The sequence below is a fragment of the Malus domestica genome, chromosome 07 (genome assembly GCF_042453785.1).
Source record: "Malus domestica chromosome 07, GDT2T_hap1".
In the NCBI taxonomy this organism is placed as follows: Eukaryota; Viridiplantae; Streptophyta; class Magnoliopsida; order Rosales; family Rosaceae; genus Malus; species Malus domestica.
The window spans coordinates 29,898,044-29,922,027 of NC_091667.1; the positions used below are offsets into that span (position 1 = coordinate 29,898,044).

Sequence of the window (23,984 nt, forward strand, 5' to 3'; positions counted from 1 at the left end):
GCAAGAGGTGCGCTTAACGTTTATTTTTGCAGGCTGTGTACGAAAAGGCTTGCATACATACATACATACATATATATACACACACACCAAACTTGAATTGACAAATTCTAAACTTAAAATTGCATAATTTAATTATAAGAACATGAACCAACCTTAAATTGACAAATTTCAAATTTCCAAGCAAACATAAAGATGATCTTACAAATTAAGATCATTCACAAAACATACAAAATGAAATTGCAAAACGGGAAAATCCACTTCACTTGTTCCAGTCCTCCTCGTCATCATTCAGAAGATCACCATGCAAAATTCAAGCACTGTCATGGGATTTTATTTAATGATAACAGGGTATTATTACTCACTACTTAGGTCGTCATCACAGATTCTCTCTGGGCATCCTAGTACCTGTTAGCACATCCCTTATTAGACTCAATTCAGCTACCACATTGCTCATGTCCTTTCGCTCTCTCGGCGTTGCTACAGAACAAGCAACCCCTACTCTTGCAATGTCAGTCAAGCACTCCACAACCCTTTTTCTTTGATCATTTGGGGCATGATTCCCCTTATTACTTCTGGGATTAGTACTGCTGCTGCTTTCTTCTATTTGAACAAGTAGTGGATCACATATTTCTCCCACACGTTCTGGTAGAGCCGTTATAACAAAATTGTGCAGGTCCATACCACCTTTAAACATGTCATCTGTCGGCCTCTTGCCAGTTAACATCTCCAACAACAGTATTCCGTAGCTATACACATCGCCATATGTTGACAGCTCGCCTCCCATTCCATACTCTTTAAGTTATATGCACAAAAACATAGCTTTGTTCTTATATGTGACTTCAAAAAACTCATGCTATATACAAAACCATACTGGAAGCACAAATAAAATATATGCAAAGGAAAATTTACCTGGGGGAGTATAGCCTATGGTGCCTTTTATGACATTGGAACTGCTCTTGGAGGTACCTTGCTAAACCGAAATCACCAACACAAGCAGTCATGTCACTGTCTAACAAAATGTTGCTGGGCTTTATATCACAATGAACTATTGGTATGTGGGAGCGGTTGTGCAAATAATCCAGAGCATACGCTACATCGATGGCAATGTTAACTCTTTGAGTGAGATTCAGATTCTTTGGCAGATTGGCTGGCCTATCTACTCCTTGAGCTGATATGTGCAGCCACTCATCTAGGCTTCCATTCACCATGAACTCATACACCAGGGCTTTGAAATCGTTTCCTTGAAAGTCAATGTTTGAACAAGCAGTCAGTAGCTTGACAAGATTTCGATGCCTAATGCTTTTCAGGGCTTCACATTCAGATATGAAACTTTTAGAAGCTCTTGAAGTTTGAAGATTGAGTACTTTCACCGCAACATTTATTTCTTCATGCTGATTGAGAACTCCCTTGTATACGGACCCGAAACTTCCAGAACCAATCAGATTCGAAGCAGAGAACCCATCAGTTACTTTGAGGAGATCTCTATAGGACAGTTTCAAAAGTGAAACCCCCAGTGATGATCCTGAAGTTGACTTGAGCGCTCTAGCCTTTCTTGATCGATAAAGAAGTGCAAGTGACAACACCAAGACCAAGCCGACAACCCCACAGGAAACTGAGATAATTAAGTTCAGCTTAGGAGATAACCCGCGCTTAGATTGCTTGGAGATGCATTTAGGCAATCTTAAGTGAGGTATACCTCCACAAAGCCGTGTGTTTCCCACAACAGATACCGCACTTGCATTCTTAAAAACTCCTTGGATTGGTACTGCGCCTTCAAAATCGTTAAATGAGAGGTTCAAATTATGCAAGAAGGGGAAACTCCCCAAGTAGTTGGGAATTATGCCAGACAATTTGTTGTGAGAGAGGTCAAAATCTTCAATTCCTTTCGAAGAGCTCAAGGATTTAGGAATTGTCCCCTGCAATAAATTTTCTCTCAAAGACAGAGTCGTCAAACTTGTGCAACTCCCTAAGCTTTGTGGAATCTCACCAGATAACTTGTTTTCAGAAACATCCAAGAAAACAAGATGCTGTAAGTTACCTACTTCCAAAGGAATGGATTCAGTAAGTTGGTTTCTAGATAGATTCAAGTGAACAAGTAAATTGATGACTTGTTTTGGAAATGGACCGCTAAGATTGTTGTGGGAAAGATCCAAATATATCAAAAACCTGCAGTCTCCGAGACTTTGTGGTATGCTTCCATTTAACTTGTTTCTAGATAGATACAAATTGCTTAATGAAGTTAGATTTCCTAGAGATGATGGAACATTACCTGACAGTTCATTGGCTTGTAGATCTAGGCCATAAAGCTTATTCAGTTTACATATTGAACTCGGTATAGTGCCTGCCAATAAATTCGCATAAAAGCTTAGTCTCTCCAAGTTGATAAGATTTCCAACCCCGACGGGAATGCTTCCGCGTATCTGATTCTCATATAAATATATTCCCTTGAGCTTTGTTGAGAGATTGCTGATAGATTTAGGCAGCACTCCTCCAAAATTATTGGTACCGATAGATAACACTTCTAAATTGGTGCAATTAACTAGAGAAGAGATGAAATCCAAGTCACCTTCCTCATTATTTCCAAGATTGTTTTCATCAAGTTCAAACCAAGACAAATTTGACAGGCGTGCCAGACTAGGCACTTTTCCAGTAAACTTATTGAATGCGATATCAAATTTTGAAAGGTTTGAGGCATTGGAGATTGAAGCTGGTACTGGTCCAGTGAATTGGTTGGCATAGAAAACAAATGTTTCGAGGTTTGGAAATATAGTGTGGCCCAAGCCAGGTGGAAGAGTTCCATGAAGGTTGTTTTGAAACATATAAATGATTTGAATTGACGAGAGGTTGTATATGGAGGGAGGGATGGTACCATTCAAATAATTCATAGCCAGTGAAAAACCCGTTAAGCCTTTCAACTGGCCAAGGCTATTTGGAATACCTCCATGGAGATTATTTTGAGGCAAAGATAGCCTCGAAAGAGAAGAAAGATTCCCAAAAGAAGGTGGGATTTTCCCGTAAAAATTGTTCTTGCCTAAACCAAGTACCTGAAGCTTGGACAATGAGGCAATTTCAGTTGGAAGTTCGCCACTAAGAGTGTTGCCATTTAAGCGTAGGTATTGGAGGTTAGAGCAACGTTATATGTTGAATGGAATATGACCATCGAAGGAGTTGTTATCAAGGAGTAGTCTTTCCAAGCGGAACAAACGACCAATTTCTGGAGGGATGGTGTGGCTGAAGCTATTGTTTGCGAGGTATAAAGCCCTCAAAAAGCTCAAGTTTCCAATGTGGGGAGATAGGTGGCCTGCCAGCCCGCTTGATTGGAGGTCGAGCACTGTAACTCTCTGGTGTCTGCGGCCACAAGTGATGCCTGGCCAACGACAGAAGTGGAGGGATTCATTCCAAGAGCTAAGGATGCCCAAGGTATCGTTCACGATTTCAGCTTTAAAGGCAAGCAAGGAAAGCCTATCCACCTCGTTTCCCGCTGAATGCGAGGAGGAGGCAGAGGTAAAAAGAAAGAGAATAAAGAGCGGTTGCATGAAAATAAGCCAAATGCTAATATGAATCCTTGAGAACTCCATTTTAGCTAGGCTGCAAAATGAAGCTCTGGATATTTATGTAACTGTTGGTTGACGCAAAGAATGGAGTCAATTTCAGGGTCCGAATTGGGTTGCACAGCTGGTAGATTAGGACTAGGGAACATAACAAACAGCTTTGATAGTCTGTTAGTCAATAGAAAGAAAATTGGATCAACGCGGTTTTTAGCTTAATATAAGTGTTTCTATTGACTAACAGGTCTGTGATGGTCTTTCTATTGACTAAAAGGCCTGTGATGTTTATTAATTCCTAGTCTTAATCTAACAGTGACGGCATTTATTTGCTAGTCTTAATCTAAAGTGACGGCATTTATTTGCGCTTAATATAAGTGTTTCTATTGACTAACAGGCCTGTGATGGTCTTTCTATTGACTAAAAGGCCTGTGATGTTTATTAATTCCAAGTCTTAATCTAACAGTGACGGCATTTATTTGCTAGTCTTAATCTAAAGTGATGGCATTTATTTGCCCACACAGACTATGGAATTAATAGACATCACAGACCTGTTAGAGAATAGAAAGAAAATTGGATCAACGCGGTTTTTAGCTTTGATTTGTCAAACTATACTGATATCCACATAATTTCTCTAAGAATTTGATATCCACATAATTTCGAAAAACCATGACTGAAAAATGTATTACTACTAACCATATAGGTTTTAGTCGGGCAACTCAGAACGAAGCGATGTAAAAAGGAAAAAACGGAGGCAAGAAACCTGAAAACGGTACTAGATGAGTTACCTGTAGCTGTAGATTCTTTAGATTCGAACGAAGTGAATCGACCAGTTTCATTTCCAAATGAATTTGCAGAATTGATAGGTGAAAAACAGTTCACCAAATTACATGGAGGTATACAAATCATAAAATACAAAAGAACATTCTCGACAGTATCAGGCCTTGATCGTATGGTCTCTAGGCAAATCCAAATCGAGCAGGAAGGAAGAAGTTGAGGAGGAAACATCCAGCCTTGAGAACCTCATCTTCTGGGTACCGAATCGAGGAGCAGAAGCGGCCTTGAGGGAAGTGAATTAAACTTACCAACCCAAAATCACAAAAACATCGGACCGGATATTGTAAGGCACCAAATGAAGGCCCAGTGAGTCGGCCCAGCCCAACATAAAGCGTGCCGATATTTTTCCTCCGTGAGTTTTGCCTTTGGGAGCATTAGGCATTTCGCTCGGCATTTCGCTCATCAGTGTACTTGACTTAATCATGGCCTCGTTCACTCAGCCCGAAGACGACTCGGTCCCGACCACCGGCTCAACTCGCCCGTTCGACGACGACGGTTACCTGGGCTACGACCCCCGACTCTCCTCCCAGCGATTTGACTCCTTCGTCGACTCCGAGTCGTTCAAGGATTCCGCCACCGATTCCCCAATCTTCCACGGCTCCGCCGCAGACGACGCTTTCGCCACTCAGCCGGCGTCGGAGGCCTTCTCTCCTCCGTCGATCTACGCCGAATCGAACGGCCAGGGCTTTGATGGAGGGTTTGGCGGGTCCGACGATCCCATTTTGCCGCCTCCGTCGGAGATGCTGCCTGAGGAGGGCTTCGCTCTCAGAGAATGGAGGAGGTAGCAATTAAATTTTGACTCTTTTGTGCAAATTAGTTGAAAGTTGTTGGTCTTGATTTGGCGTGATCTTTCTGTTGCTGAGAAATTGAGTGGAAGTTGTTGTTTAGTTTTGATTTCAGTAATTTTCAAGAATTGCATGCGTGGTGATCAGTAATCGTCTTTCTGATATCAAATCTTTATGAATTTAATGTGCCGATTGTTCGTATAAGATTGTGGAGCTGAATTCGAATCGAAAAAAGATTTGTGATTGTTGTCAAATTGTAGTTATTGACTATCAGAAAGTGATTTTATGTTTGCATTGAAAGTGGTGGGAGAAATAAATGGTTGAATTCTGTGAGGTTGTAAGGGAGTTAAAATAATCCGAGCTTTTGTGACATTCAGGCAGAATGCGATTCATCTCGAGGAGAAGGAGAAGAGAGAAAAGGAGTTGTTGGTTCAAATAATTGAGGAAGCAGATGAATTCAAGCTGGGATTCTACCAGAAGAGGAAGATCACTACTGAAAATAACAAGGCTGCGAACAGGGAAAGGGAGAAGGTTTGATCAATTTAGCTTTCCAAAAAAGTGAGGTGCATCAAGGATGAGGATGGAAATGTTCTTGCTACAGAGAACGCAGTTAAAGACAGATGAAGAGGTTATTTTCATAATCTTTTCAATGAAGGACATGAAATGAGTGCTTCTTTAGGGGAGTTGAGTAACTCAGAAGAGTGTAGAAACTACTCTTTTTATCGTCGAATCCGGAAGGAAGAAGTGGTTGTAGCTTTGAAGAAGATGAAGCATAAAAAAGCAATAGGCCCAGACGATATACCAATCGAAGTGTGGAAACTTTTGGGAGAGACAGGTATAACATGGCTCACTGACCTTTTCAATAGGATTTTGAAAACGAAGAAGATGCCAAATGAGTGGCGAACGAGCACTTTGGTGCCTATCTACAAGAATAAGGGCGACGTACAAAATTGCATGAACTATAGGGGTATTAAGCTAATGAGTCATACAATGAAGCTCTGGGAGAGAGTCATTGAGCATAGATTGAGGCAAGAGACACGGGTTTCGGACAACCAATTCGGGTTCATGCCAGGGCGCTCAACCATGGAGGCAATCTATCTCTTACGAAGATTGATGGAAAGATATAGAGATGGGAAAAAGGATTTACACATGGTCTTTATAGATTTGGAAAAAGCGTATGATAGGGTCCCAAGAGACATTCTTTGGAGGATTTTAGAGAAGAAAGGAGTATGAGTAGCATATATCCAAGCTATAAAGGATATGTATGAAGGAGCAAAGACTGCCGTAAGAACTCATGAAGGACAAACCGAAAGCTTTCCCATAACTGTAGGATTACATCAAGGCTCATCCTTAAGTCCTTACCTTTTTGCGTTGGTAATGGATGAGTTAACAAGACATATTCAAGATGATATTCCTTGGTGTATGCTTTTCGCAGACGATATAGTGTTGATAGATGAAACTCAGGAAGGGGTAAATGCAAAGCTTAACCTTTGGAGAGAAGTGTTGGAATCTAAAGGTCTTCGCCTAAGCCGATCAAAGACAGAATATATGGAGTGCAAGTTCAGTGCAAATGGAGGCCAAAACGAGTTAGGGGTGAGGATCGGAGATCAAGAAATACCAAAGAGCGACCGTTTTCGTTACCTAGGATCTATCTTGCAAAAGAACGGAGAATTAGATGGAGATCTCAACCATAGAATACAAGCTGGATGGATGAAGTGGAAGAGTGCATCCGGCGTGTTATGTGACCGCCGTATGCCACTGAAGCTCAAGGGAAAATTTTATAGGACGGCAATAAGGCCGACGATGCTGTATGGCACAGAATGTTGGGCGGTGAAACATCAACACGTACACAAAATGGGTGTAGCGGAGATGAGGATGCTTCGTTGGATGTGTGGGCACACAAGAAAGGATAAGATTAGGAATGAGGATATCCGGGGTAAAGTAGGAGTAGCCGAAATTGAAGGAAAGATGAGAGAAAATCGGTTACGGTGGTTTGGACATGTGCAAAGAAGGCCTACTGACGCTCCGATTAGAAGATGCGACGATGGGACAGAGGTTCAGGGCCGAAGGGGTAGAGGAAGACCTAGGAAAACTTTGGAAGAGACTCTAAGAAAAGACTTAGAGTACTTAGATCTAACGAAGGACATGACACAGGATCGAGCACAATGGCGTTCTAAGATTCATATAGCCGATCCCACTCAGTGACTTGGATTTTCCAAGTCGCCAACCGAGAAGTTTTCCTCACTCGGAAAATTAAGGGAACACTACCCCAACCTACATGCTCCACTCAGAAAGCTTCAACATACAAGCTTCAACAAAAGAAAATTCAAAGAACTTAGCGAAGAAGGCTTTGGTGTATTTAACACAATACGTTGAAATGAAGGAAAGCTTATTTATTGATATCCCCGATAAGCTACAAATATGTACATATACATGAGTCAAAATAAACACACAAGAGGGAGCCTTCACAAAGGTTGCTTAGGAGAAGTCTCAGCAGTCGGTAGAGCCCCAGAAAGAGAAGGCACCGGAGGGGGATCATTTGGAGCCTCAGTACTGGACAGAACCCTAGAATGAGGAGGCATCAGAGGTTGATCATTTGGAGCTTCATTACGCGGTACAGCCCCAGAAGACGAAGGCAATAAATGCCTTTGGAACAAACCTACAAATCTCTGATGATCAAGTAAAACCTGACCATCAGTTTCCTTCATCTGGTCAAGCTTCCTCTTCATGTTTGTAGCATAGTCATGTGCGAGCCGGTGCAACTGTTTATTCTCATGCTTGAGCCCTCTAATCTCCTGTTTGAGACTCATCACTTCAGCCGCCAATGATTCAACTTGGCGGGTTCGAGCAAATAGGCGTTGTGCCATATTAGACACAGAACCTGCACACTGAACACTGAGAGCCAGCGAATCCTTAACAGCTAACTCATCAGACCGTTTGGAAAGTAGTCTGTTATCTTTGGGAGTGAGAAGGTTCCTGGCCACCACCGCAGCGGTCATATCATTCTTCATCACGGAATCCCCAACGGTAAGAGGACCAGTAGGGGAGACGAAGGATGGGCGTCATATGTTGTCTGGAGAAGGCGGGGCTGCCTCTTCAACAAGGTTCAAGTCAAAACGACGGTCGGAGGGGCCAGACATTTTCAAAGGTGTTGAAGAGAGAAGAGGTCGGACAAATCAAGATCTTAGAAGTGCAAGAATGAAGCTTCTACTGGTGGAGATTCAAGTGTGCTTTGGAACTTAATGCCAGCCCTTATAAAAATTTGCACTCGACGGAGCTTCAGAAATCGAAGAGGCGCCTGCTCAGAAATCGAAGAGGCGTTTGCTTTCTCAAAAGCTGGGCTGCTTAGAGATCACGAGGGTTGATCTCAAAAATCTAAGAGGCGTTTGCTTTCTCAAAAGTTGGGCTGCTCAAAGACCATGAAGGCTGGTCTCAGAAATTGAAGAGGCGCTCGCTTTCTCAAAAGCTGGGCTCCCCAGAGACCACGAGGGCCGATCTCAGAAATCGAAGAGGCACCTACTTTTCCAGCCTTGTCAGCACCTGTCACACGCACACTCAGCTTTGCGGAAATTATGGGCATTCTGTCGAAGACTTCTGGGGAAGTAGAAAACACATGAATCTTACTGTTCAATCACCCACTTCCCACACGCAACAATAGCTCATGGGTACCACAGAAAACTTTGCCAAAGTTCTCTGCCAAAGTTGAGCACGTGAAGCTTGCAGCTCCCACTACATCGCTCTGACCAAGAAGGGTAAAAGAATAGCAAAGAAACAGCACTAACAAAGTTTAGACCCATAAATTTTGAAGGTCTAGCTACCATATTATTACCCACAAGGGTAAAGGAACAGTACCACTGCTGGATAATTGGACAGTCCCTGTGTGTCAACCTCTGTGCTTCGTGGCAAGGTAGACTAGCAAACATGCCCAACCTTTACTCACATTCGAGAAAACACTCCCAACAAGATTGCTTGCTCCAAAATCGAAGAGGCACCGTCCTCCGAATCTCGAGAGCCAAACTCCCAACATGACTACTTTCTTAAAAATCGAAGAGAGGGTAAAGGAACAGTACCATTGCTGGATAATTGGAAAGTCCCTGTGTGTCAGCAAACATGCCCAACCTTTACTCACATTCGAGAAAACACTCCCAACAAGATTGCTTGCTCCAAAATCGAAGAGGCACCGCCCTCCGAATCTCGAGAGCCAGACTCCCAACATGATTAATTTTCTCAAAAATCGAAGAGACACTGCTCCCCGAATCTTCGAGAGCCAGACCCCCAGCGTGACTGCTTTCTCAAAAATCGATGAGGCATCGTTCTTCGAATCAATCGAAGAGGCGCTCGCTTTCTCAAAAGCTGGGCTGCTCAGAGACCACGAGGGCCGATCTCAGAAATCGAAGAGGCACCTACTTTTCTAGCCTTGTCAGCACCTGTCACACGCACACTCAGCTTTGCAGAAATTATGGGCATTCTGTCGAAGACTTCTGGTGAAGTAGAAAGCACATGAATTTTACTGTTCAATCACCCACTTCCCACACGCAACAATAGCTCATGGGTACCACAGATAACTTTGCCAAAGTTCTCTGCCAAAGTTGAGCACGTGAAGCTTGCAGCTCCCACTACATCGCTCTGACCAAGAAAGGTAAAAGAATAGCAAAGAAACAACACTAACAAAGTTTAGACACATAAATTTTGAAGGTCTAGCTACCATATTATTACCCACAAGGGTAAAGGAACAGTACCACTGCTGGATAATTGGAAACTCCCTGTGTGTCAACCTCTGTGCTTCGTGGCAAGGTAGACTAGCAAACATGCCCAACCTTTACTCACATTCGAGAAAACACTCCCAACAAGATTGCTTGCTACAAAATCGAAGACGCACCGTCCTCCGAATCTCGAGAGCCAGACTCCCAACATGACTACTTTCTCAAAATCGAAGAGAGGGTAAAGGAACAGTACCATTGCTGGATAATTGGAAAGTCCCTGTGTATCAACATTTGTGCTTCGTGGCAAGGTAGACTAGCAAACATGCCCAACCTTTACTCACATTCGAGACAACACTCCCAACAAGATTGCTTGCTCCAAAATCGAAGAGGCACCGCCCTCCGAATCTCGAGAGCCAGACTCCCAACATGATTACTTCCTCAAAAATCGAAGAGACACTGCTCTCCGAATCTCGAGAGCCAGACCCCCAGCATGATTGTTTTCTCAAAAATCGAAGAGGCATTGTTCTCCGAATCTCGAGAGCCAGATACCACAGACCACTTTTTCAAAGTGCTCTGACAGAGTTAAAACATGTGAAACTGACAGCTCACACTACCGTGCTATGACCAAGCAGGGTAAAGGAATAGCATTACTACTTGTTAGGGAGACTCCTATATATGTCAACCTCCATCCCCAACGGACAGGTGATCGGATCATATTTATATATATTTTTACTTCGAATTCACTCGTCTTTTCTTAGTTAGTTCCTTATATTTTTGAGCTATTTACGTTATTTTTGTGTTTATAGGATTTGTTATGCAAAGAAAATAAAAATAGAACAAATGAAATTTTATGTAATAAATTCGTCAAAACTGTCTGTGTAGATCAGCTTTTAAATTAAATTAAAAATTATATTTAATAATGATAAGTCGTGATGATGTTTGAAACATCATCATGATGGTTTTGTTTTGTAGAAAAAAAAAGAAAGAAAACGGTGGAAAGAAAGAGTTGGACAAAGAAAGGAAAGAATCCAAGGCAAAAGAGGAGTAGATGCGGGGAGTGTGAAGCAAGAAAGGAAAGAAAAGAATAGAATAAGTGAAAGGGATCCAAGAGGGAGAGCTGCTTTGGCAGCTGGTGAGAGACAGGTCAGAAACAAAAAGAATAATAAAAAGAAGTAGAGAGATGCTGCCTTTGGGCAGCTGGCAAAGGAGATTGACGCGGGAGGAGAGAGAGGCAGCAAAGCTGCCAGCGAAAAGGAAAATAAGAAAAGAAGACAGCTGCCTTGCGTTGGGGGCAGCGTGAGAAAAAGAGAGAAGCAGAGAGCCTTGGGAAAAAAAACAGAGAGCACCGCTGCCCTTGCAGCGTGTGCGCCAGAGAAGAAAATAAAAGCAGCTGCCTTTGTGCAGCGAAAGTGGGAAAGCAGGAGGGCTGCCCTTGGGCAGCGTGGGCAATAGGGAGAGGCTGTTGGATACGGGGGAGATGTGAAAGAAGAGTTGCCATTTGGCAGCTGCAGCTGGAGATGGAGGGCAAGTGAAAGCTGCTTCGCAGAGATGCAGGAAGAGGACCGAGAGGACAGGAGGTCAGCATGAAAATGCAGTTCAGAGTCCAAGCAGCAGATCCTTTCTTTCGGTTTAATTTTTCCAAACTTCTCTTTTATTTCTGTTTTTAATAATGTGTAATTAAATTTATGTTGGTTAGAGGTTAATTCGAAACCATGAATATATTTGTAATATGAATTGATTACCTTCAGTTGTGAGTTATAAGTTGTGAATTCAATTTACTTATCCGTTCGTATAAAAACTGATTTGTGTATGTTGGTTGAGAGTGCACGCTTAATTTACATGCATGAATTTGATGCTAGAATATAAGTGAATTTCACCTAATCGTTATGAACTTATTTTCACAAGTAGTAAAGGTTGCTAGTCACAATCACGTTAAGTAAATTCTTGGCAAGAGTATCATGCTTTTCATAGTTACGAATGCCTCGTCAATGCTTATAGTTTTCACAAAGTTTAATGATCTTTGATTGTATCTCTATTGTGCTTTTCACGTAGGGGACTTTTGAAGAATGTTTTGAATTGTTGTATGCGTTTTCCCGTCCAATTCAATAACTTAAGGAAAACTTGAAGATTAAAAAAGTGCTGTTCACGGTTAATCTGGAGTATTGAAATTCACAATTTATTGAAAGAACAACTGAAAATCAATTTAGGTTGCATATGTGTCATGTGTGGAGAAGAACCCTCTAGCTAGTCCGTCATTTATCCTTTCACCTTAATTTCATGTTTTTGTCAATTCTGTAATTTAATTAAGTTTAATTTACTTTTCATCAAAACCAAACACCCATCCATTATTAAATTATATTATTTATTTAGTTTTCTTTATTGTTAGTCTTTTAATTTAATTTCCGTCCATTTCAGTTCCTAGTGTTTAATTTAATTGTTTTCATTATTTTGAGTCATTTTAAGTGTGTTTCGAGTTATTAGAGTTTTTAGCCTAGTTTTGTGTCCTTGAGTCTTATTTAATATTTTTAAGTTAATTTAATAGATTAGCAATCCCTCCTAATCCCCGGCCTAGAACGATACCCTACTTACATACTTTACTACATTTGATAAAAAGAGGGTTTAATTTGTGTGTCAAGTAATTCTCGCATCAAATTTTGGCGCCGTTGCCGGGGATTAGTAACTTTGCTAATCCTTTTATTTTTGTTTTTGTTTATGTTTATATTGGTGTTTGTGTATTTTACTTTTGATATTTGATTTATTTTTCTTTCTTTGATTTTAGGCACAAATGGAGCTGAGGGAAATTTAAAGGAAAGATGCGTCCGGCTAAAGACGTTAAATCAAGCGCTTCTTGGGAGGCAACCCAAGCATTCAACGAAGGGAGACTTTGGAATCGCTAACCCAATCAGATTTGCATTTTTACACCCTTATCTTTGCTGCTTTCATTTTGTTTTGTTTAGTTAGTTGTGTTATTTGGTTGATTTCTGTGAGTTTGTATTACTTAGTTTAAGTGTGGGGGAAGGTTAACCAAAGTCTCTTTACATTAATTTACTTATATAAAAAAAAAAAAAAAAGATAAAATTTAAAATTAATGATAAAAAAAAAAATACATAAAAAAAAAAAAAATTAAAAAATTAAAAAAAAAAAAATGATAAAATTTAAAATTAGTGATAAAAAAAAAAAAAAAAAAGTACAAATATTTTACAATGATGTAAACTAATAGTATTCATTGGTCGGGTGGTGCTTCAGTAGTAGGCGGGGCTTCAGCAGTCGGCGGGGCCACAGAAGGAGGAGGCGGCAGAGGTTGATCAGTTGGAGCTTCACTACGCGGTGCCGCCCCAGAAGACGAAGGCAGATGCGGTTGGAACAAACCCACAAACCTCCGATGATCAAGTAAAATTTGACCATCGGTGTCCTGCATCTGGTCAATCTTCCTCTTCATGCTGGTGGCATAGCTGTGTGCGAGCTTGTGCAATTCCTTATTCTCATGCTTGAGCCCTTTAATCTCTTGCTTGAGACTCTGTATTTCAGCCACCAAGGATTCAACGTGACGGGTTCGGGCATATAGGCGTTGGGCCATGTTGGATACGGAACCCGCACACTGCACACTGAGAGCCAGAGACTCCTTGACCGCCAATTCATCAGACCGCCTTGCGAGCAGTCTGTTATCTCTGGGAGTGACAAGGTTTCGGGCCACCACCGCAGCGGTCATGTCATTTTTCATCATCGAATCCCCCACGGTAAGGGGACCGGTAGGGGATATGAAGGATGGCCGCCATATGTTGTCTGGTGAAGGCGGAGCTGCCTCTTCACCAATGTTCAAGTCAAAACGACGATCAGAAGGGCCAGACATTTTTCAGAGGTGGTAAAGAAAGAAGAGAGTCGAAATGATCAAGATTAAACAAGTGCAAGAAGGGAGTGTTTACAGGAGGGTACTCAAGTGTGTTGTGGAACAAGCTTAACGTCTCTATAAAAAGGAAGAAATCAAAGAGGCGCTCCTCAGAGAAGCGTCCTCTCGCAAATCGAAGAGTCGGGGCTCCGTTCTCAAACGTCTGATTCTTTTCTCAAAAGAGGAGTTTCCTTTCTCAAAAGCCGGATTCTTTTCTCAAAAGAGGCGTTTCATTTCTTAAAGGCTGGGCTTGCTCAGAAACCACGAGCCGAACCCCGAATTTCAAAAGATCAATTTGTCCAGACGTGTCGTCACTTGTCACACGCAAATTGCTTTGCGGAAATCTCGGGCAATTTGTCGAAGCACCAATTCAGAAATCGAAGAGGGAAATTCAACAGTCAAAGACACGCTAGCTTTCTCAAAAGCTGGGCTTCAACCCACGGGAAAATCTTCTTTTCCAGATTTATCCGCACGTGTCACATGCTACCTCTACAATCGACGATGCTCAGAGCTCGAAGCGCCGATTACAGATATCAATGAGGAATCAGCTTTGCGGAAATTACGGGCAGCTTTGTCAGAAAGCGCGTAATTTGTATTCTTCACCCATCCACCGGCTGCCGACACTAAGTGAGAGAACAGTTCCGGTTGTGAAGACAAGTCCTATAAGTTTCTACCTTCGCCTTCCACAGCAAAAGCACACTCTCTCAGCACACCCTCTCAACACCTCTTCATCTCCGAAAATGCATTCCCAAAGAATCCTCTCGAGTCACTCTGTGTTCCTCATTCCTTGGGATACTCCTGCGAACAACCCATTCAAAGCAAAAGTATTTCATATCATAAAGGTTGAAAGCAAGAGTATCTCATATCATGCTTTCTCCATGTCCTTCTCCTTGTCTTTGTTTTCCGACAAGGAGAAAGAGAGCAATCAGCCAGCATTTGGTATCAATCTTCCGATCTGGAGCCAACTGCCTGGAACCCCTTCCTGATTGCTTACCTAGCCTTGCTCTCGAGTACTCATCTTCATCATTTTATGCTTTCTCTTCGTCTACCACATCTGCCTGGGGGACAGTAAGGGAAGTGAAAATGATACCTCGAAGCATGTGGAGACAATTCAGCTAGGGACAAGGAGAAAGAAAGCAAGAGGTGGGCACTTGGAAAGATTGAAGAAAGAAATAAGGACCAACACCTTTCCCTCGTGCCTGCCCGTTGTGCAGAAGAAACAAGCAGAGAAGAATGCAGCTTGCACAATCATCCCAGCGGAAGGAGTCCGAACTGAGGAACTAGAGAAGCTGCCACATCTGCTTGGAGAACAAATAAGGAACTGCAACATAACCAAAGAGCAAAGCTTCGCCGTACAATATCATAAAATCATCACTTGCAAGTGAAAAGCTAAGTGTCACCCTGTTCAAGAGGAAAGCTGTGGAAAGTCAACAAGCACGACCAATGATTACTTATTAGTTTTATTCATTATCTTTTATCGTAATTTTCAATTTTTCGTTTGCAATTTTTTTTTTTTAATTAATTTTCTTGCGTACTTAACTGAATTATTTCTTTTCTTTGCAGGAACTTTTGGTTATTTCCACCCTTGAAGTTGATTGCAGAATTTTAGCTTGGGGGTCATCGCTTGATTTTACTGCAAATTAGGGAAGTTTTCAGTCCAATTGCTTTATTTTGTTTTTTTTATTATTTTGTTTATTTTATTTATTTTTGCATTATAGTGTTTTCTGACATTGGGGACAATGTCCAGTTTAAGTGTGGGGGTAGAAATCTCCAGAATTTCATTTGTCTCTGTGTTGTTGTTTTTTTTTTTTTTTTTTTTGTGTTCTTAATTAGTTTTGTTTTCTTTAAAAAAAAAAAATATAAAAAAAAATAAAAAAAAATCGGAAAATTTAAAAATCAAAAAAATATTGTCTTGTTTCCCTTATTGTTCTGAATCAGATTTTTGTTAGTTTCCCGACCCAATGATATAATTGGATCAAAAAATTTGAACCATGATCATCAAGAACTTAGTTAACATGTGTTTGGTGAAATTCCTAATTCTCTTGTTAGTTTTGTACATGTTTGATCATCTTTGAAAAACCAAATGCACATAGCCTTGTTGATGTGAAACTAAAGTATGACTTAAAGCTTCATATGTGAATTTAGTGACCATATACATCCTATGTGAGTTTTTGAGCCGATTGAAAGTGTGTGCATTTTTCATACACTCCTATTCTTTCATGTGTGATGAACTTATGTGAGATACATCTCTAGAACTTGCGTAACGATCTTTCGAAATGTTTGTCATTGATTGCATGAACTTGGAAATGATAGAGGCATTAGGTTTACCACCATGGCCCAAATAACCATGTTTCCCAAAGAAAAATGATATCATTAGATTGCCAATTTGAGCCGTGTATGTTGAGCCTTTTATTTCTTATCACCAGATATGTCTACCCTTATACCTGAAACATTTTTCCTTACCCTTTCCAAGCGAGCAATGCGAAATTGTCTTATGAGAAACGTTTGTGAAGTACTTTGAAGGTGTTTGGCAAAAAAAAAAAAAAATAAGTGTGGGGGTATTTCATGTTTGTATAAAAAAAAAAAAAAAAAAAAAAAGGGAAAAAAGGGAAAAGAAAAAGAAAAAGAAAGATTGTATACGAAGAAAAAAAAAAAAAAAAAAAAAATTTTGTTTTTCAAGTTTCAGTTTAAGGGTGTGATTGGAGGTTTCTGAAGAATCGTTGGAGAGCTTGAGTTCTTATAAATCTAGACAAAAGAATTGCTTGCAATGTAGCTTGGAACTTGTGTTTTCCTATTCTTTCGTTTCAATAACCCTATCCCTAAGCCTCATTACATCCAATAAAAGTCCTCTTGATTTAAGTTTTGCAATTATGACTGTGGAGAAGTGATCTTTATGCAAGCTTATGGTAGAAATTTTACATTTGTTTCTTTGAGCGAAACACACTAAAACTAAACACATATGTGATTGAGTGTATATCCCGTGAGAAGGTTACTAGTTTGCATATGATGATTTTAAAAATAAAAACTTGAAATTGCATTAGCATGGCTATCTCACACACTACACTTCAAGGATGATTTAAAGATTACTGCTAATATTTGAATAAGGAAGATGAACTTGGATTATTTCCTTGATGCTAGCTATGGTTCTTGATGATTTGTTTTCTCGAATGAAATTCTATGAGGGTCACATAGAGGGAAGCTAATGTTTTTCTTGTTACTTCTTGTTCTAGTTTTCTTTGTTTTGCTCGAGGACTAGCAAAAGTTAAGTGTGGGGGTATTTGATCGGATCATATTTATATATATTTTTACTTCGAATTCACTCGTCTTTTCTTAGTTAGTTCCTTATATTTTTGAGCTATTTACGTTATTTTTGTGTTTATAGGATTTGTTATGCAAAGAAAATAAAAATAGAACAAATGAAATTTTATGTAATAAATTCGTCAAAACTGTCTGTGTAGATCAGCTTTTAAATTAAATTAAAAATTATATTTAATAATGATAAGTCGTGATGATGTTTGAAACATCATCATGATGGTTTTGTTTTGTAGAAAAAAAAAGAAAGAAAACGGTGGAAAGAAAGAGTTGGACAAAGAAAGGAAAGAATCCAAGGCAAAAGAGGAGTAGATGCGGGGAGTGTGAAGCAAGGAAGGAAAGAAAAGAATAGAATAAGTGAAAGGGATCCAAGAGGGAGAGCTGCTTTGGCAGCTGGTGAGAGACAGGTCAGAAACAAAAAGAATAATAAAAAGAAGTAGAGAGATGCTGCCTTTGGGCAGCTGGCAAAGGAGATTGACGCGGGAGGAGAGAGAGGCAGCAAAGCTGCCAGCGAAAAGGAAAATAAGAAAAGAAGACAGCTGCCTTGCGTTGGGGGCAGCGTGAGAAAAAGAGAGAAGCAGAGAGCCTTGGGAAAAAAAACAGAGAGCACCGCTGCCCTTGCAGCGTGTGCGCCAGAGAAGAAAATAAAAGCAGCTGCCTTTGTGCAGCGAAAGTGGGAAAGCAGGAGGGCTGCCCTTGGGCAGCGTGGGCAATAGGGAGAGGCTGTTGGATACGGGGGAGATGTGAAAGAAGAGTTGCCATTTGGCAGCTGCAGCTGGAGATGGAGGGCAAGTGAAAGCTGCTTCGCAGAGATGCAGGAAGAGGACCGAGAGGACAGGAGGTCAGCATGAAAATGCAGTTCAGAGTCCAAGCAGCAGATCCTTTCTTTCGGTTTAATTTTTCCAAACTTCTCTTTTATTTCTGTTTTTAATAATGTGTAATTAAATTTATGTTGGTTAGAGGTTAATTCGAAACCATGAATATATTTGTAATATGAATTGATTACCTTCAGTTGTGAGTTATAAGTTGTGAATTCAATTTACTTATCCGTTCGTATAAAAACTGATTTGTGTATGTTGGTTGAGAGTGCACGCTTAATTTACATGCATGAATTTGATGCTAGAATATAAGTGAATTTCACCTAATCGTTATGAACTTATTTTCACAAGTAGTAAAGGTTGCTAGTCACAATCACGTTAAGTAAATTCTTGGCAAGAGTATCATGCTTTTCATAGTTACGAATGCCTCGTCAATGCTTATAGTTTTCACAAAGTTTAATGATCTTTGATTGTATCTCTATTGTGCTTTTCACGTAGGGGACTTTTGAAGAATGTTTTGAATTGTTGTATGCGTTTTCCCGTCCAATTCAATAACTTAAGGAAAACTTGAAGATTAAAAAAGTGCTGTTCACGGTTAATCTGGAGTATTGAAATTCACAATTTATTGAAAGAACAACTGAAAATCAATTTAGGTTGCATATGTGTCATGTGTGGAGAAGAACCCTCTAGCTAGTCCGTCATTTATCCTTTCACCTTAATTTCATGTTTTTGTCAATTCTGTAATTTAATTAAGTTTAATTTACTTTTCATCAAAACCAAACACCCATCCATTATTAAATTATATTATTTATTTAGTTTTCTTTATTGTTAGTCTTTTAATTTAATTTCCGTCCATTTCAGTTCCTAGTGTTTAATTTAATTGTTTTCATTATTTTGAGTCATTTTAAGTGTGTTTCGAGTTATTAGAGTTTTTAGCCTAGTTTTGTGTCCTTGAGTCTTATTTAATATTTTTAAGTTAATTTAATAGATTAGCAATCCCTCCTAATCCCCGGCCTAGAACGATACCCTACTTACATACTTTACTACATTTGATAAAAAGAGGGTTTAATTTGTGTGTCAAGTAATTCTCGCATCAACAGGCAGACCTGCAAAAATGCTCAACCCTTCATCATATCTGAGAAGGCACTCCCAACGAAGCCTTTCGAAATATTCAGCTTTCTTTCCCCCCGATAATACCTCTGCAAACAAGCTATACTAGAGCAAGAATATCTCATATCATCAGGGTTAAAAGCAAGAGTATCCCATATCATGCTTTTTCCCTGTCTTTTCCTTTGGCCTTGTTTTTACCTGCAAGACAAGGAGAAAGAGAGCAATCAGTCAGCACTTGGAATCAAGCTTCCAGCCAAGAACTGACTGCCTGGAACCCCTTACCTGATTACTTACCTGGCATTGCTCTCGAGTACTCATCTTCAACATCTTATGTTTCCAGGGAAGATTCCGCATCTGCTTGAGGAACAGATAGGGCAAGTGCGAAGGATACAAGGAAGCATGTGGAGACAAGCGTAACAGCACACGTGCCGATACATCCATTACTCTGTCAAAAGCAAAAGTATCCCATATCAGCAGGGTGGAACGTACTCTAGATTTGATGGACTTGTTTTGACCCTCAAATTCTTCAGTCGGCCTTATACTCTGGAGGAAACCAGAAAACCCTCCAGCTCAGTTCAAGAATAAGCCTGTGGAAAGTTACTTCTTCAAAAGCAAAAATATCTCATATCATCTCTTCTCATTTTTCTTCTCTTTATCCTTCATGCTGCTGCAAGATGGGGAGAAGGTGAACAATCAGTCGGAGCTCTGATTGCTTACCTTGTCTGTCACCTCTTTCAGCAGACCCCCTAGCTCGGCGACTTGGGGGACTCCTACTACATGGTTTGTATCGCGCTTGACCAAGCCTGAAACTACAAGTAAGCTTCAAGTGAAATTGATACATTACCTTGTGCATCTCCACCAGTTAAAGATACCACCCCTGGATGGAGGAAGAGTACTTCCAGAGAAGATGCCACATCTACCTATGAGACAGATAAGGCAAGTCAAGACGACTCCACACTCCGATACTTAGAAGTTTCGTGATTACGAGATCATTCTCCCACAATATTTCTTAATGTCATTTGTACTAAATCATTCACTTGTACTCACTAAAGGAGAGCTTGAACATATATACTTGTGTAAACCCTTCACAATTAATGAGAACTCTTCTATTCCGTGGACGTAGCCAATATGGGTGAACCACGTACATCTTGTGTTTGCTTTCCTATCTCTATCCATTTATATACTTATCCACACTAATGACCGGAGCAATCTAGCGAAGATCACAAAAAGCGACCGTTTTCGCTACCTAGGATCTATCTTGCAAGAGAACGGAGAATTAGATGGAGATCTCAACCATAGAATACGAGCTGGATGGATGAAGTGTAAGAATGCATCCGGCGTGTTGTGTGACCGTCGTAGGCCACTGAAGCTCAAGGGAAAATTTTATAGGACGGCAATAAGGCCAGCGATGTTGTATGGCACAGAATGTTGGGCGGTGAAGCATCAACACGTACACAAAATGGGTGTAGCGGAGATGAGGATGCTTCGTGGGATGTGTGGGCACACGAGAAAGGATAAGATTGGGAATGAGGATATCCGAGGTAAAGTAGGAGTAGCCGAAATTGTAGGAAAGATGAGAGAAAATCGGCTCCGGTGATTTGGACATGTGCAAAGAAGGCCGAATGACGCTCCGGTTCGAAGATGTGACTACAGGACAGAGGTTCAGGGCCGAAGGGGTAGAGGAAGACCTAGGAAAACTTTGGAAGAGACTCTAAGAAAAGACTTAGAGTACTTGGATCTAACGGAGGACATGACACAAAACCGAGCGCAATGGCGTTCTAGGATTCATATAGCCGACCCCACTTAGTGGGAAAAGGCTTTGTTGTTGTTGTTGTTGTTGTAGCTCTTCTAATAATGTTGATTTCAGACTTTACTACCTCAATTTTAAGTTTTTGGTTGGAATGCATATGATGATTCTTTGGGCTGATGCTTATAGTTTCGTTCTTGGATTGCTGATTCATTCAATAATTGAATAGTTGATCGAAATAAGCTTTGAAGAAGAGCCACAAATTGTTGTCGGGTATCTCCCCGCATCCACTCAGCTTGGTTATTCATAAATCGTAACTTTTATTCTCTTTGCTGTGGATTGGACTTTTGTGAGTTCAACTAAGTGATGGTCACAACTGTGTAGGATTCTCTACGTAAATCTTAGCTACAATGTGTCCCTATTAGGCTTCTTCGTAAAACAGATACTACTAATGTTGGTCGTGTTAATGGTTTTCTGAATGTCTTTTTGGCTAATGATTTTGGAATTGAACTTTGTCACAACTTTACAGTTTCTTCGCCTTTAATATCCATATCAATCTCTCTGCCATATTGTTTTGAACTTGTATTTTGGCTTTTCTCAGCTGTTCCTGGCTAATCAGGAGAAGTTTCATGCTGAGGTAGACAAGAACTACTGGAAGGCAATTGCGGACCTCATCCCCAATGAGGTGCCAGCAATAGAGAAGAAGAGAGGGAAGAAGGATACGGAAAAGAAGCCATCCATTCTTGTTCTCCAAGGTCCAAAGCCTGGAAAACCAACCGAGCTTTCGAGGATGAGGCAGATACTTTTAAAATTGAAGCATAATACACCTCCCCACCTTAAGCCTTCACCTCCAGCCCCAGCTCCCACCAAGGAAGCAAAACCGAGTACTTCTGCTCCCCCCAAGGCTGCAGTTGTGGCGGCTACCCCCAAGGCTGTAGTTGCTGTTTCGTAATTTGCCTGGCGTTCTTTGTGAGGCGTAGTTCGTAGAAAACAAGTATTTCCATTACAACATTGTGGAGTTTTTCTTGTTTGGTTGAACATTTTCTGATGGGTATATTCCGTTCTTAGATTTTCTTGTTTCCATTGGCGATGGATTTCTCGGTGGATTGTTGTCTCCTTGAAGTCCGGGATGACCAAGATCGATTGATTCAGCATCGTCGGAAATCATCGGGGCTGGATCAGAAACTCCCCCAACTACGAGAGCCAAATCACGACGTAACAGAGAAAGTTCATGGCGGACGGGTGCCAGAGCTTCACGGAACGCAGCACACATGGAAGCTTCAATGGAGTCGAGTGCAGCTGAAACTCGCGCATCCATGGCAGCGAGATGATAGGATCGCAAATCTCAGGTCGCGATCTCAACCTGCAAGCTGCTATAGAAATGGCAAATGGAGAAGATGAAGTAGAAGGGAGCAGGGCTCCAATATATTTTTGTGTTTGTATTTTTTTCTGTAAAAACTCTTCTGATTACAATACTGAGAGCTAGTGCTCTTGTACAAGTTACAACTCATCATGCCAGGCCAATTATAACAAACTTCACTAAAACAGGAATAAGCCTAATAATCCCAAGATTAAAACCTTTAATAGTGATTAAGCTAATCACTAATTACAGATCATATCATTGCAAAACAGAGCCTTGCAGGTTCAAGGATCCTACTCTTTGATGCCTCCTGCCGCAGGTAACTCCATGAGTTCAAGAATCCGTATCGATTAGAGGATATGGATCCCTTAAGTTTGAAAAAGGTTCAGAACGAAGAGAAAGGTCGTCACAAAAAGGTATGTAGACCAAACTGAGCGTAAGCTCGGACCATGAAGATCCATTATTCAGTAAGCAGAAGCAGGAATTCTGGTGATAACATTATGCAGACTACGAGTTTGTAGGATGATAAGTAGACTTTCCTAAACATCGCAGCCAAGGTGCTCTGGTTGCTGGACGACAACTGGACTTCTTAACACCATGACAATTAGTTAACCTCTCAACAACATGGCCAATGGGAAAAAATAAGTAGACTTTCCTCAAAGTCTATTCTCCCCAAGTTGACAAAATTTCCAACCTCAGAAGGAATGCTTCCGTGTATCTGATTCCACCCCATTCTCATTGCCTCGAGCTTAATTGAGAGATTGCTGACAGATTCAGGTAGCACTCCTCCCAAATTATTGGATCTGATATCCAATCGCTTTTAAGTTGGTGCAATTAACCAGAGAAGAGAGAAAGTCCAAGTCACCTTTCTCATTATTTCCAAGACTGTTAGTATCTATTTCTAACCGGAACAGATTGGACATCCTTGCCAGGCTAGGTATTCTTCCGGTACATATATTTTCTGAGATTCCAAATATTGCAAGGTTGGATGCATTGGAGATTGTAGTTGGTATTGGTCCAGTGAATTGGTTGAAATGGAAGTAAAAGGTTTCGAGGTTTGGAAATATAGTGTGGCCCAATCTAGGAGGAAGAGTTCCATGAAGGTTGTTTTGAAGCATATAAATGACTGTAATTGACGAGAGGTTGTAGAGGGAGGGATGGTACCATTCAAATAATTGTAAGCCAAGGAAAAAATCACTAAGCTTTTCAACTGGCCAAGGCTATTTGGAATACCTCCATGGAGGTTATTTTGAGGCACAGATAGCATCTGAAGAGAAGAAGGATTCCCAAAAGAAGGTGGGATTTCCCCATAAAAATTGTTCACGCCTAAATCAAGAAACTGAAGCTTGGACAATGAGGTAATTTCAGTTGGAAGTTGATAGAACCCCACTTCAACCTTTACTCAAATGCAAGATATACTAACAAGAACACTAAGACAATCAAATATTCATTTCCTTTGTATCTGCACATATCTCAGCTTATATAGTTGGTTGCAGGCTAAAGAAATCCAACTCAACAATTGACACCTAGCTAAGTGATGCCACTTGGCATCCTAACATTACCCCTCCCTTAGAAATCAACCTTGTAGTATATAGCAGCAGCATTCCTATTAATTTGCTGCAGCAATATGCTTCCACAAGTAGTACAAGGACTGATATGTTTTTCCATTGTAAACGAGCAACAACATAACTCCGTCTGTGTAAGTTTATCTTACATTGCCGGTCCCAAGCCCGGATAAAGGAGGAGGGGGAGGGCTTCAGGTAGTCGACAGCCGGCACTCCATGATTACGTCGAATCCTTATGAAAATGAATCCAGAACGAAATCGCGCTAAAGCTAGGGCGTCACCCATAAGTGGCGCGCTGTGTGGGCCGAGCACAGTG

General features: G+C 40.8%; 1 protein-coding gene and 1 pseudogene across 1 annotated transcript; one reads left to right on the forward strand and one right to left on the reverse strand.

The window, feature by feature from the left end:
* Positions 1-127: 127 nt before the first annotated feature.
* LOC103422068 (probable LRR receptor-like serine/threonine-protein kinase At3g47570) overlaps positions 128-23,984 on the reverse strand; it is a 75,308-nt pseudogene continuing 51,451 nt past the window's right edge.
* Positions 4,735-21,993, forward strand: LOC103422067 (clathrin light chain 2-like). Its single transcript, XM_070825289.1, has 3 exons — positions 4,735-5,163; positions 5,545-5,698; positions 21,345-21,993. The coding sequence occupies exons 1-3, from the start codon at positions 4,805-4,807 to the stop codon at positions 21,693-21,695; spliced, it is 864 nt and encodes a 287-aa protein (XP_070681390.1). The 5' UTR covers positions 4,735-4,804; the 3' UTR covers positions 21,696-21,993.

What these genes read in the sequence shown, in the direction of transcription:
- LOC103422067 (XM_070825289.1), top strand. Translation starts at nt 4,805, where the DNA reads ATGGCCTCGTTCACTCAGCCCGAAGACGACTCGGTCCCGACCACCGGC. An exon ending in GCTCTCAGAGAATGGAGGAG is followed by an intron (nt 5,164 to 5,544) that starts GTAGCAATTAAA and finishes TGTGACATTCAG; the next exon opens with GCAGAATGCGATTCATCTCG. An exon ending in CGAACAGGGAAAGGGAGAAG is followed by an intron (nt 5,699 to 21,344) that starts GTTTGATCAATT and finishes GGCTTTTCTCAG; the next exon opens with CTGTTCCTGGCTAATCAGGA.